This window comes from Gavia stellata, chromosome 16, assembly GCF_030936135.1.
Source record: "Gavia stellata isolate bGavSte3 chromosome 16, bGavSte3.hap2, whole genome shotgun sequence".
Classification (NCBI taxonomy): Eukaryota; Metazoa; Chordata; class Aves; order Gaviiformes; family Gaviidae; genus Gavia; species Gavia stellata.
The window spans coordinates 6,591,824-6,605,821 of record NC_082609.1 but is presented as its reverse complement, the minus strand read 5'-3'; the positions used below and the strand labels follow the sequence as shown (position 1 = coordinate 6,605,821).

Here is a 13,998-nt window from a genome sequence, read left to right as displayed (position 1 = left end):
TCCTTTTTTCCTTTTTTCCTTTTTTCCTTTTTTCCTTTTTTCCTTTTTTCCTTTTTTCCTTTTTTCCTTTTTTCCTTTTTTCCTTTTTTCCTTTTTTCCTTTCCCTTTTTTCCTTTTTTCCCTTTTTTCCCTTTTTTCCCTTTTTTCCCTTTTTTCCCTTTTTTCCCTTTTTTCCCTTTTTTCCCTTTTTTCCCTTTTTTCCCTTTTTTCCCTTTTTTCCTTTTTTCCTTTTTTCCTTTTTTCCTTTTTTCCTTTTTTCCTTTTTTCCTTTCCCTTTTTTCCTTTTTTCCTTTCCCTTTTTTCCCTTTTTTCCCTTTTTTCCCTTTTTTCTTTTTTTCCCTTTTTTCTTTTTTTCCCTTTTTTCTTTTTTTCCCTTTTTTCTTTTTTTCCCTTTTTTCCTTTTTTCCTTTTTTCCTTTTTTCCTTTTTTCCTTTTTTCCTTTTTTCCTTTTTTCTTTTTTCCCTTTTTTCCCTTTTTTCCCTTTTTTCCCTTTTTTCCCTTTTTTCCCTTTTTTCCCTTTTTTCCCTTTTTTCCCTTTTTTCCTTTTTTCCCTTTTTTCCTTTTTTTCCTTTTTTTCTTTTTCCCTTTTTTCCCTTTTTTCCCTTTTTTCCCTTTTTTTCCCTTTTTTCTTGTTTTTTTCCCACTTTTTTTTCCTTTGTCCTTTTTTCTTTTTTGCCGGCGGACTCGAGGGGCAGAGCGGGAGACTCGCTGGTAGCGGGGTGTCACGTGGCCGGAAGGCGCGCGTTGCCATGGCGAGGGCGGGCGGCGGGATGGCGCAGCGGTTCTGGGCGCTGCGGTGCTGCTCCTGCCGCCTCTTCCAGGTGCAGCAGGTGGGTGCGGGCCGGGCCGGGCCGGGCCGGGCGGGGAGCGGGCCGCGACTGACCACCTCTGCCCCCTCCTAGGCCAAGCGGAGCGGGAAGTGGAGCTGCAGCGTGTGCGGCCAGCGGCAGGCGGTGCAGAAGGTGAGGGGCCGGGGCGGCCTCGGCGGCGGGGCGGAGCGGAGCGGAGTGAGCCGCGGTGCCTCGGCCACCGCTGCCGAGCCCCGCCGGGCCGGGAGGGAGGGCTGTGCGGTGGCAGTGGGAAGGCCAGCGTGGTGGTGAGTAGCCCTGGAGGGTGGCGGTGGGGAGCCCAGAGTGGCAGTTAGCCCTACACAGGGCATCACACACTCAGCCGTATGTGCTAACTTTAGTTAGCGCTCCGTCACCTGGGGTTGAGCCTCACTTTGTGCTGGTTCCTTCTGGCTGCTCCCTGAGCCTTCTTTTTCTTTAGTTCTTTTTTTTTTTTTTTTTCAGGTTTACGGCCAAGGGTCTGGCCTGGACTGTAGGCACCATGTCCAGAAATTAAACTTGCTGCAGGGTGAGGCAGAGGAAGCAATTGGTTGGACAACTCGGTAGTGTTTAATCTTTATCTGCTTTTTTCTTTTGGTGTGCTAGAGTTGATGTGCATCTTCACACATTGGGTGCCTGTTACCTAATTTGAGCTCACAAGAGGCTTTTCTGTCCTGTTGTAAAGCCACGACACACACCAGTTTTGTTGTCACCTCATAGGAACAAACTATTTGTTGGGTTTAGTGTCCTGGCACATTTCTTTTGACAAGGAATTTTTTCAGATAAGTGTAGTTGATCGATAGTGTGTGTTGGTCAGGCCTTTACCCATTAAAATATATGCAATAGGGTTTGGGGTTTGTTTGGTTTTTTTTTAAGTTAGTCCTTATTTACTGTTTGATGAGCTGATTGTGGAGGTGTTCATCTTACAGACTGACAAGCAGTGCAGAGGTGCATCCTTAGAGAGAAATCATCCTCCACTCTAAGCTGTTGCTACCTGACTGTTGCCATTCAGGGGTTTCACACTGTGAACCTGCTGAGTAATTGCTGCTGCTGTTGATAAAAAGACTTGTTTAGTGCAAACATTTGGGTGTAATTCCTGCTGGGCTGGAAAATCTGAGTAGCACTTTCCTGTTTATTTCATTCCTGAATCTGTTTACAAATGGCCTAATCTTGAACTGGACTTGAACTGCTCCAGCTTCCTTTTTACTCAAGGTTATTTTCAGAAATCAGTCAAAGCTCGTTAGATAACTTAGTTGTGTATATGCAGTGCTTCAGGGTTAAGCTTTGGGAAGAAAACTCATTGTTTGTTCACTTTATCAAAAAGGGTTGCTATTTCTATTCTCAAAACATTGTGCAATTCAAAACATTGTGAAATAACTTCCCTTTTTTCTTGGTTGCTTGGGATATAATTAGTGGGTTTAAGCTCTTGTCCCAAAAGAGACGCTGTTATATCCCTAGTTATGATCAATTAGAATTTATAATTGCATGATTAGCGGCTTAAATCAAACTTGCTACTCTGTTTGTATAGAAAGAAGGAGCACTACCCGCTAACCAGATTTTTTCAAGTATTTGGGCAATATATCTTGCAAATCCTTCATTTGACCTCTGCTTTTCTATAGATTCTGGTTTTTTTCCTGACATGCCTCTTATGCCCTGTTCCTAGCCATGCTTTCTATCCAATCACTTCTGCTATGATTAGGAGATTTGAAAATTATAAATCAACAGACAGACGTCTGTTCTAGAAACTCGAACTTAAACATCTGTTTTAGGTGCGTAGAAGAATCTGTAAATGACAGCCAAAATATAGCAGCCCATCGTGAAGACAGTTCGGTCCAGCAGGTAAGATACCTACAAAGCTGAGGCAAATACCAGCCTATACTGACCTAGGTGAATGAAAGTGAAATCAGTGATCCCTTCATACGGGTTCAGACAGCTGAAATACAGTGTATATAGTCAGAGAGGCCCCAGCAGAGAGAGAATGAGATGTATACAGAAACTCTCTCCTCCACCAGGATACTGAACCTGGGAACACGATACAGGAACATGTCCTAAACTGATTTGTGATTTGAGGCATTCAGCGCATACGTAACTGCCAAAAATGAGAACCCTGCATTTTGCTGTTTTCAGTAATTCTCCAATGTTGCAGGAGGGGAAGGCAGAAGTCAGTCGCTGGAGTAAATATCTGGATAAGGACAGTGAAGATCAGGAAGATGGGGAGGAGGAAGCAGATACAGAAAGGCAACAGTTCTGTTCCCGGAGGAAGAACACTGTGGAAGAACAAAGGTACAGAAAGAACTTTTTTAATTCCTGCCTCTGAGTGGTGACATTTGGTTTGGAGGTGTGGGAGGTAGCTCATCTCTGACAGCTGAACAAAGTACAGGTTGCAATGTACGACCTGAGCTGAGCAGGGCTTTGGTATTTGGGGGTAAAACTTCTCTTATTGCTAGCGCCATGCATCTTATGAACATTTCTGGTGATTTGTGAAAAAAATTCACAGTGGAGCTAATCTGTCCTCTTTGTGAATGGTTTTCTTGGCCAGGAAACACCAGAAGAGCTTCCTCTCCAGTGATGTTCAGGAGTATGCAGAAGAAAATGGAGTTTTCCAGCTTGCCTACCAAGCCAAAAAGGTTAAAACCTTTAGTTGTAGAAGATGCTTCCTACCAGTGAAACAAAACAGTGTTCTCCCGACCTCTTTTGTGTCATAATTTTGAAGTTTTTTGAGTCTTCCTCTGCTCTTCTGTTTGAATGACTGGGGAGGAGAAGAAAATTGTGTCAGGAGTTTCTCTCTGAAAGGTTTTAGTCAGGCAAAAACAATGCCAACTTGCATAAGCTGAGTGGTTGAGCCAGATTCCTCTATCAGCACAGTTGCAAACCATGCTGCCCTGCTTTACTGAGCAGTGGCACCTGTGTAGTATGCAGTTATTAAGGCTACTGTGATTACCTGCAGTGCCAGTGAAGCTGGCCTGAGTCTTCACAGCCCAGAGTTCATAGGCTCACCCAGCGCATCAGCCTCAGCTCTGTCTCAGAGGGCTAGTGAGAATTTGGGTGCATTTGAAAGACCTGATTGCTCGCTCTTTGCCTGCTTCTGTGGAGCTTGGCTGTGCCTGCTAGATTTATAACCAAGCTCTCTTTCTTCTTACAGCGCAAGAGATGTTTAGTAGCAGTGCCTGATCAAGATGATGGAAGTGCTGTTTCTGGAGACAGTATGGTTCCTGCTGTCTGTGAGTCTGTAGCGCCTGAGGAGAATACACAAACCCCAACTGCTTGTACCAAACCCTCGAAGTGGGAAAAATTTCTCTCATGTTCTGACAGCTATAGCAAAAATGCTGCCAGGGTCACCTTGTCACCACAGGAGGGCAGTGGAAGGTTGGGGCTTCACAGCACCGCTGCAGCAGATGCTGGTACGGCCAGTAGGTGCTCGGAACAGGCTGGAAGAACTCTACCTCAAGGTACAGGTTTTGAATTTAAAAAGTGTGTTGCTAGCCCTGAGCATCTTGCCTCAAAACTGCCTTGCACCACAGTGCTCAGCACCACTTGCTCAGTTGAGGAGGATGTGTTATTCAAAGAACCTCAAAGCCAATTGATAAGGGCAGGATGTGGTGGTGTAGAGACCACTACAGGAAGGTGCTGTTTGGATAGCACAAGGAGGGCAAACACCCTTGCTAACCGTACCACTGGGCCAAAGCCTAGCAGTGTTTCTTGTCAACGCCTCTTCTGCACAAGTGAGGAGTTTGATGATGATCTCTGAGAAGTTCAGGCATCTTTGGCATTGCTTTGTCTCTATAATGTATTTGGTATGCTGAGTACTGAGGCAAAGATTTTGACCTGAAAATGGCTTTACTGTAAGCTTTACAGAACTGCACTATTAAAGCTGTTTACTTGCTCTATGGCTGTGTTTGGGGAAAGGGTATGAGGGTGGAAGAGGCTGTTGCAGTGCACAGGTACTACGGTTCTGGTGTCATCTAGCAACCTCATCAGCTAGAAGTAAGAGTGGAAGTAGGTCAGCTTAGGAGGAGAAAGCTCCCAGGCTGTAAGGATTCCTGGCTCATACAATTAAATTCTGTGATTAATTCCCCATTACAAACTACAGCTCTTTTTCCTTCGTGCTACCTCTTTGTTTAGATCTCCCATAGCAACCCTTTCTTGCGGAGCCAGCTTCAGAGCCAGCAAAGCAGTTGATTTCTCTTTCTAAGTGTAGCCCTAAGGGTACACCCAGGTATGTGCAAAAAGGCAAGCCTACAGTCTTGGGCTGCCTCTGTTGTATAGAGACCTGCTTGATTAAATCACATGCTCTTAGCCAAGTCTTTCTCCTCTTTTTAGCTAAGTAATACAGCTGTGATACTTAAATACTCACACAGATTCATCACAGGAAGTAGTATTTATTTTTCCTCCATTCTACAAGCACTTAGGAACATGATACAGAAACCCTTAGCAGGAAGAAAGATGAACCGCTGAGTAAGTTGTACCGCATTGTTTGCTTTCAGTTAGGAGGAAAGTGCTTTTTGTTACAGGCTACTACAAGTGAGGTGGCTGCTTGGAATACTGGATAGCATCTAGTGCTGCCCCGATGTCACAGTTCTTTGTCTGCAGGAGTCGTGTGAGCCATCCACCCTCATCAGAGAAGCCCATAGAGAGCATCTGGGACAGAGATTCAATGAGACGAGGGTCTGCTTCTGTTAAGAGAAGAATAGTTTAAGTTTAAATATTTCATGTAATTGGCAAACCAGACAAGGCTTTAATACCGCACAGTGGGTAGGCTGGCACTAATCCTAGTAAACCTAGCATGGCTGGTTAAGTGCTAGAAGACATGTGCTCCTTTGTCTCCCAGGAGGGCAGATGTTTGAGATAAGATACATAACCATCTAAGAAAACTGCTGAGTCAGACTCAGCTGCTCTTGCTATAGGACTCTGTGCTGTTGATCTCAGTTAAGTGGCCTGGCATACTGTTACTGGCTCCCACCAGAAAAATGCTGTCTTAAAGTCACAGGACATAATACTAGTCTGCATCCTGCATTAAAGGGCTCTCTTCAAGACAGTACATAGCAAGGACATGATTTAGGATACCACCTTTTTTCATGTTGCTTGAACAGCATATTAGTCTAAGGTCTTGTTAAGATTCAGCTGCCCACATTCAAGAGGAGAAGCACCTGACTGTCTCTGACAGGGTGCAAGAGCTCCTATACCTGCTAACAAAGTTATGGACAAGTTAGGCTGTAACTTACATGACATTGGTTTCTACCATCTCTAAAAGTAGGTCTGCTTATGTCAGGCAAGTAGGCAGTTCCCAAGTGAAAATTATTCTCTTACGAAACCTGCACGCATTCTCATACCTGGTGGGAGATGTGGGTAGAGTGCAGCTTCTCGCAGTCCTGTAGGTCCTGGTTGGGGAGGATCCTGAGATGCATCCAGGGAGCTGGGACCCTCTGTCTCTGGCATTTGCAGAGACTGCAGTTCACCTGTGGAAGGATCCACTTCTTTGGAAGATAAGTGGGTCCAGTCCTCATCACCCCCTGATGAACTGCTGGACTCACTGTGTTCCTGAAAGGGAAAGAAAAAAAGTCCAGGTGTTGCAGTGCTTTCCAGGTAGGATGCATGCTCCTACTATCCGCCTTTAATATGAAGAGCTACCTCCACAACAAGTCCCACCACCTTTGCTGTAAACCTGTAAAGCAAAGGTGCTGTATATCACTTCATCTGTTGACATCTTAATATTTAACCCCACAATGCATGCTAAATGATTATCTTCCCTTCTAGTAAAGCCTCAGCAAGCATATTAAATCAGTGTCATAGTTCTTGTACCTGGGACTGGAAGCTACCATCTTCCATTTGTGTGGGCACAGGATCTATCACCATGTCTTGTATCTGCTCTGCAACAGCATTTACTTCTGTAGCAGAATCTGTGTTATTCCAGTCTGGTTTGGTCTGAATGTTCTGGTTAAGAGTATTGCTGCTTGGCTCAGCACTGTTCTTCTCTTGATCAGGAGAAGCAGGAGTCACTTTGCTTCTCTGTCCTCCATGTTCCACATCAATATCAACTTCAATACCTAGAAACACATTTGAGATGGGAGAAGGTCTTACAGAGATTTTTCCAAAGCACAGTCCTAGAAGAGCATGGATCAATCCTGGTTTAAACGCTGTAAGGCTTCTGTAATCCTACGGTTTGCCATGTAGCATGTAGGAATTAGAATGCAAAGCATTCTTTAAACAAAGAATAGTTAAGCACCAAATAGTGATCTTCCTCTAGACAAGCCATATATTTAGAGGGTCAGGACAGAAGTTATCTATGTCCGTATAAGCCAGGCAAAATCCTGAGTCACCACCAACTTAAGATTAGTGTTACAGTGGTGACACATTAATGAAATCTTTCCTCATTTCATCCCAAAGGAGGGCTCTGCAAAAGTACTGAGTGGCTGTTCTAAGCCTAGGCATTATTAGTACCAGGAGTAAATTAAGCCTTTGAGGCTTAGTAGCATGAGGTAGTTATGGTATCAGTCACAACAGCTGACTGCTGCTTCTGTTAAAAGGCACTTTAAGCCAGTCTCAGGGATTGGGATAACAAACTAAGTCACTTACCCAGGGGGCTCAGAAAAGCTGCAACACTCTCCCCAACATTCTTTAAGAAGGTGACATTGGGGTCCTGAGGCTGGCTGTTAGTAGAAGCTTCTAGAAAAACAATTTCTGTTAGCACACATAGAAGCTTAGAGGGAAAGAGCACCTACAGAGTGTATCGCCACAAGATCTTGGTGCTCGTTTCCCCTCACTCACATATGCTGCACAACAAAGGCAGTATAGAGACAGAAACTAACTCTGAGCTACCTCTGGAACAGAAAACCAGTGGCATTAGCATTGTTAAGGCTCATTAGCCATGCTGAAAGGCGGATCTGCAGTAGAGTAGTGACATGCTTGACCTAACAGCTCAGCTGGGTTTGGTTCCAGATAGCCTCCGCATCCTCATCTATTGCATGGGCCCAAGCATGCCTTAAAATAATCCCACTCTGTGCTGAAAAGTGCTCATTGTATTTCAAGCAAATTAGATTAGTTCCTGTGTCTGTTTTTTCAACCAAAGTCCACCCTGTGCTGCAGAACCTCAGCTACTCTGGCTCCACCGCCCCTTGTTTACCAGAGCATCTCCTCTTACCTTCTGCAGTGGGTGGACTGGAGGCTGCAGCACTGGCTTGGGCCTGTTCAGCATTTTGGCATGGAGCTGCAGGGCCAGGATATCCCCAGCAGTGCATCCATGGGAAGGGTGGAACACCATGCCGCATTTTACGGAGCCAGCGTCCTCGGGGAAGCCACTGTAAAGGGTAATGTTCATGTGACTCTGTTCACACAGCCAGATTCTGAGTAACCGAAACTTAGGACTTCAATGTGAGGAATATCCCATCCATTAGTTCCCCTCCATAGATTTTGCTCACCTCGAATGGATTTAGCAGCGGACTCTGAAACATCACCATGTTGTGCTCCTTGTGTATGCCTTTACCCTCACAGGTGCTGCACAGGTCATAGTCTGGACAGACCGTGCACTTGAACCTGGCACCCACCACCGGTCCTTCACAGCCATCACAGATCACATTGGGGTGCACCATGTCGCGGGGAGGCTCCTGGCTGCATTGCGAGCGATGTTCCCGCCTGCACTCCTTTTTCTCTATTAAGGAAAGGAAAATTTGCATCAAGAATGAGGTTGCTATTTAAAGTCTGGAAATCAGGCAGAAGAGAAGGACGCACAAACAGCCCTTGTCAGAGCAGTATTGACTTACTAGGTCAGTTTATTTTTGCACTGGCTGCCAAACACAAGCTGGGGGCATGCAAGAGACCTTAAACGAAGTGCGAAGGGGTTTTGCAGATACCTCCTCTTCAAACTGAGCACGCCTTAACAGTCTCTTGGCATGTTTATTTTGGATTAGTACTGCACTATCCCACAGGGCTTCTCATACTACCTTCCTAAGCACTGCAAGAACACAGTGTTTCTGGAGTTAGGAAGAAATGCCAGGAGGCATAACAGATGAGAACGGGGACAACAGCGCTAGCTCCTGTGACTCATTAGATGGACTGCAGATAAAGCTTTGCAGGTATCTGTGTGAACAGAAGGGACTAGGGAGCAACTATGCGCTGAAGAATAAGCTGGAATTAAGGCTTCCTAACATACTGTTGTGAATATTAAAGATACCGGGGCCAGGCTAGCGTTTCCAGGGCGCCAGCATGACAACAGTGGCTCGCATTGGGCCAGCTGAGATGACGGGGCTGGGAGGAAACTTGCGATCTGTTTACCCTACCTCAGCAGGGAGGATCCACATTCTGGCATGTTACCCTGCCCTTTATTTAACCTCCCCCCGAAGGCTGCCGGTCACCCCAGGCCCTTGAGGACACGGGGAAGGGCCAGGGCTGGCTTCTCCCACTTTGGGAGCCCTGCCAGCCAGCGCAGAGCGCAAAGCCGGAGGGAGACCTGCTACCGCCCTTCGGAGCTGTGCGGCGTTACCTTTGATGTAAACGCGAAAGACGCCGTCCTGCACGTAAGGCATCGCCATCTCCAGCTCCTCGTCGGTGGAAAAAGCGATCAGGTCCCCGTCTTCATCTGCAGAGGGTAAAGCACAGCATTAGGTGCCCGGTCAGGCGGGGACCCCGCGGCCGCTGGGCAGCCCCGTGCCCTGAGGCCTTCCCGCCCCCGGGGCCGCCGGTCTCGGGGCCTGACCCGGCCGGCGGAGGAGCCCCCCCCCGCTCACCCTTGTAGTGCATGCGGAAGGCGGGCGGCGGCCCAGCGCGCAGCAGCCCCTGGAAGAGCTCGGCGACGCGGTCGTGGATGGCCTGGTAGCGGGCGGGCGGCGGCAGGGAGAAGCGGCGGATCTCGCGGGCCGCCTCCTCCTTGCCCAGCAGGTAGGCTTTCACCGTCAGCGCCGCCATGGCTGTGGCGCAGCAGGAATTGCCGTCGGGGTGCCGGGAGGGCGGGCCGGCGGCGGGCGGGCGGGCGGCGGGCTGGGAGCCGGCCTCTGCGCCGCCGCCTTATAGCGCCGCGGGGCGGGGCCGACCGCCCGGCAACGCGCTCGCCCCGCCCCCGGGTGCCAGGGCCCGCCCCCGGGTGCCCGGCTCGGGGTACCCGCCCGTTCCAGGCTCCGCCCCCGATGCCTAGGCTCCGCCTCCGTGGGAGCAGGCTCCACCCCCCGGTTCGGGCTGCGCGGGGTCCGGGCTGCGGGCGGGGGTCCCGTACATCCCCAGCCCCCTGGGCACCTTCCAGCTCCCCTCTTCTCCAGGGGTAAATGCTCCTCGGTACGTTGCCAGCGGTCGGGAAAATCCGTGAACACTTGCAAATGCCCACGTTTGCTCTCTGCCCTGCTCGGCCCCCGTGAGCAGTACCTGTGCCGGGGTTTGCATCCCCAACTGCGGTGGGGGCAGTGCCAGGGAGCGCAGCGCTTTTGGGGTGCAGGGCCGTGCTGAGCACAAAAGCATCAGCGGCGCCTGGGCAGGGGGGAGCGAGTGCGGTGTCGGTACCTTCTGGGTGGCCACATGGCATCCAAGACTAGTTGGATGGGAAGCACAACCACAGGTCTGCCGTGCACCACGGGGCAGCCCCCCGATGAACTGGTCCCCATCACTGCCTGGCAGCAGCCGCCAGCATTAGCCCGTGCTAACACAGCACTCAACCATCCCGGTCCTGCTCGTCACCTCTGCTGTCGGCGTCGGGGCGAGCGGGGCCAACCCAGCCAGGTGACAGAGGTGGGGAGCCGTGCGCCTGCCCCGCTCCTGCCAGGGTGGCAGTGCCCGTCGGAGGGGTTTGCACTCTCCGCGTGGTGGGAATAAATAACTCTTCAGTTAATGCTCTTCCCTGAACCCAGTGTTTCGGAAGGGGGGCTAAAAATAAAGATACTAGTATAAACACAACTGACATGAAGGAGGATGTTCTGGGGGCTTTCCAAGTTGGTTGGCAGCAGTATTTTTTTGCAGATCAGATACAGTTGACAGGCCTCTTAATCTGGCCACAGGAGAGTCCAACTGGCAGAACACACCATCTGCGCCGTCCAAATGTAATTAAATAAAGATGGATCAATGATTATTAGGTTCCTCGTTGGTGTTAATTTCCTCTCACCCAAGGACCTGACCACTCTGACTCTTAGTGACATATTTCTTGGTTTAAGATAACAAAAACTTAGAGAAACTGTGTTATGATTTATCATCTTCTGCAATCAAGAGAAGGGTAAGTTTTCATTTCCGTGATGGGGAGGTAGTTTATTTCTTGGCCTAAAGTATGTATGTTAAAACACCTGGCCTTCCGTATAGATAAATTTTTGGCATGTGCGTGGCAATTTTGAAATCACAACACTTTTCTGGAAAATAGCATTTACAGTGAAAAGGGTTGCCCTTTTTAACTTAAAAAGTTTTCTAGGAATTTCGATTTCTAGGTATGACATGGCCAATATTCCACCATGAAGTGATGAGTTAAACTTTAAACGTAAGCGAATTCAGGTTTAAGCATGAATGGTGCTGCACAGGGAATGATCCACCAGGTTTTACAGCATGAGATATGAAAAGGTTTGGGCACGCAGCAAAGGCGTATTGCACTCACCTTCCCTTTTGCCTCTTTGCTGTGTATATCCTTATTTCTGAAAATGCCAGTGAAAGTTGCTGGCTTGACACCACTGGATTTTTTTTTTTTTTTCTTTTTTTAATAAAATCAGAATTGGGACCGGCAGTAGCAGGGCATGCCGTACAGGACACCCTGCCAGTGCCGAATCTGCCTTGCCAAGCATCACCTCCAGCACGTCCATCTCGTGTCCTATTTCTGAGGACCCCAAGGGGCACTTTTGGGCTCATTTACAGAGCCAGAGACTTGTCTTTTGGGACCCAGCCCCAGCACATTCATTCCTTAGGCACCGAGTTGCTGCCGTCCCGGACAGGACCGATTTCTCATTCCCCTCTCCATCACTGCCTGGGTGTTTGAGGCACAGTGGGTTGTCCTCAAGTTGCTGGGTCTTTTCAAGCCAGTTGTGTCTCCAGATTAATTGATGCATTTATAATTATCAGACGATGCACCAAATTAAAACCAGAAATCTAAATTTTCCTCTGTGTGAACTTTAATCCAGTTGGCAAATATGGAAGAGGCCAAAAGCCAGAGGGAATTTCCCTTCTCCTGGTGGGGCAAGCTGAGTCACGCTCAGCTTTCTGGTCGTGACATCATGCACTTTTACAAAACATAAGGAAAACAAGGCTTTCACCAGCCTGCTGTTGGCTTAGCTCACCGATCACGGGACAGGGGTGACTCAGTGAGTCGTCTCCTCCTCCTCCTCCTCCTCGAGATCGAGGTCGGGGATTTCCTCCCAGCAGCATAGACCTCAGACCTCGATCTCCTGGCGATCTCCCAGCGTTTCCCATTGCCCCCAGCCCTGGGATGTGCCTCCAGCCCCTTTCTCAGCCCCCCTGAAGGGGCCATGTGAGAAACTGTGCTGTATTTCCACATATATTAACTCGAGATGTTTTTCCCTCTGTTTGCTGTAGGATTTGGGGTTTGGCATTCTCAGCATGAAGCACTGGCTGTGTGGATGTTTTCTTATGGTTCTTTAGGAATCCCATAGCATCACAGCAACCTCTGCCCAACAAGAGGTTTGTCAGCCGTACCTTCTGAGCAGCCAGCTTCACAGATGGATATAGCAAAGGAACAGCGAAGGGAATGGGAAAAAAAGCTGTTCAAGTTTCAAATTTCAAGGCTACGGAGGAAAGGCTCAGAAAGGAGCAATTAGCATCCCTGGAGTGCTCGGCTTTCCCTCTACACCCACTTCTGCTGGGAGTGTTTAAAAATATTTGGTGAGATTCTTGCTCTGAGGGCACGATCACCAGAAATACTCCTTATGTCCAAACTTTTAATGTTCACAGTAAGGTCCTGGTGGGATGAAGGGGTGGGGGTGGGGGGTGTCCAGTCTTTTCCTTGCTTGCAAACCCCAACAGAGGCTGATGATTTTCCAGAGAGAATTCCTCCCCACATCGTCGCCCCAGCCTGAGGCCCCATCACTGCCCCGGCACTCCCGATGAGAGGGGAAGGTTTGGCCCCCGTGTACCCCCCGGCTCTGGCAGGAAGGTGTGCGGTGATGGAGGGACGGCGCAGAGCTGCAGCAGACAGGCGCTCGCCGGGCCAGACCTGGTGCCACCGTCCACACGGTGCCACGGTGCCACACACTCCTTCCAGAGGCTTCCGGAGAGGTGCAGGATCCTCCGGACACAGCAGGTCAGACGCTGGTGACTCAGCCCGGTCCCGTGATGGCTTCCCCCCTCCTCCAGCCCAGCGAAAACACTGTTCGCCGCCTCAGAAGCGGAATCCCTCCTTCCGCAACAGCGCAGGCAGAAGGGAAGGCTGAACGGGTTTTTTTTTTGCTGTCTCCTTTTTGAGGTTGAGTTTTCCTGCGGGTTAGCTCTGGCACGTCAGGTGTTTACGCAGGCTCAGCACCGTTCCTCACTGGTGTGACGCGAAACTTTTCAGGGCAGAAAACTCTGGGACAGGTTTTTCACCAAGACAGAGGAGCAGATAGAGAAAACGGGCGGAGAGTGGGCACAAAGTACAAACACAGGCTACAGGTGTCATGCAAATACATAAGGATTTCGTGTTCCCGGAGACAGGAAGGAACTTTCTGCAACCTACAGGAATTGCCTGGGGTGAGCGTTGCTTTGAGAACCTGACTTGTAGCTTTTGCCCTTGAATTAAAGCATCAACGTGTCAACAGATGGAGGGTGAGCACCTTGTTGTGATCTTCATCTCTCGTGGCTAAGGAGCATTTGGAAACCTCTGTACTGCGGTGAAACAAGCCCTGGTGATGTTTGAACACAGAGACCTGCAAAACACATAGGAAATGAAGTTACTTTATTTTATGAGAAAATAGCAAGTGCTTTTTGTTTAAAGCAGGGGGAAGGACCGAGCCTGACCTGCTCGCAGATGGGCCAGAGTCAAACGCCGGAGCTGAGCTCTTTAGAGAGCTTGATAAAATCAGCTATAAATCTGAATTACATTTTATATCTAGACCTAATAAATGTTTTCTCATTCTAATTTTTGCAACGGCCTCAGGACCTGCAGATTGGCATCAGAGTGCTTTCGGTGGAAAGCCCTAATTTCTGGAGTGTGCTCAGCATTGCCAACATCAGCTGTTCAAAGATCATGAAATCCCCTTAAAAACCATCTTCGCTCTGTTTATTTGCT

The 13,998-nt window shown here is 48.6% G+C and overlaps 2 protein-coding genes across 3 annotated transcripts; one reads left to right on the top strand and one right to left on the bottom strand.

The window, feature by feature from the left end:
• Positions 1–770: 770 nt before the first annotated feature.
• On the top strand, positions 771–4,575 carry MRNIP (MRN complex interacting protein). Its single transcript, XM_059825562.1, has 7 exons — positions 771–830; positions 903–962; positions 1,293–1,390; positions 2,597–2,666; positions 2,974–3,110; positions 3,367–3,490; positions 3,976–4,575. Exons 1-7 carry the CDS (start codon positions 771–773, stop codon positions 4,573–4,575), a joined length of 1,149 nt encoding a protein of 382 aa, XP_059681545.1.
• Positions 4,576–5,192: 617 nt separating this feature from the next.
• SQSTM1 (sequestosome 1) lies at positions 5,193–9,725 on the bottom strand. Of its 2 annotated transcripts, XM_059825311.1 has the most exons (8): positions 9,548–9,725; positions 9,304–9,399; positions 8,243–8,472; positions 7,966–8,122; positions 7,401–7,490; positions 6,627–6,871; positions 6,158–6,365; positions 5,193–5,500 (listed from the first exon to the last, which is right to left on the bottom strand). In XM_059825311.1, exons 1-8 carry the CDS (start codon positions 9,723–9,725, stop codon positions 5,343–5,345), a joined length of 1,362 nt encoding a protein of 453 aa, XP_059681294.1. In that variant the 3' UTR covers positions 5,193–5,342. The 2 variants fall into 2 exon arrangements, with proteins under 2 accessions (XP_059681294.1, XP_059681295.1); XM_059825312.1 differs by lacking the exon at positions 7,401–7,490.
• Positions 9,726–13,998: the final 4,273 nt, after the last annotated feature.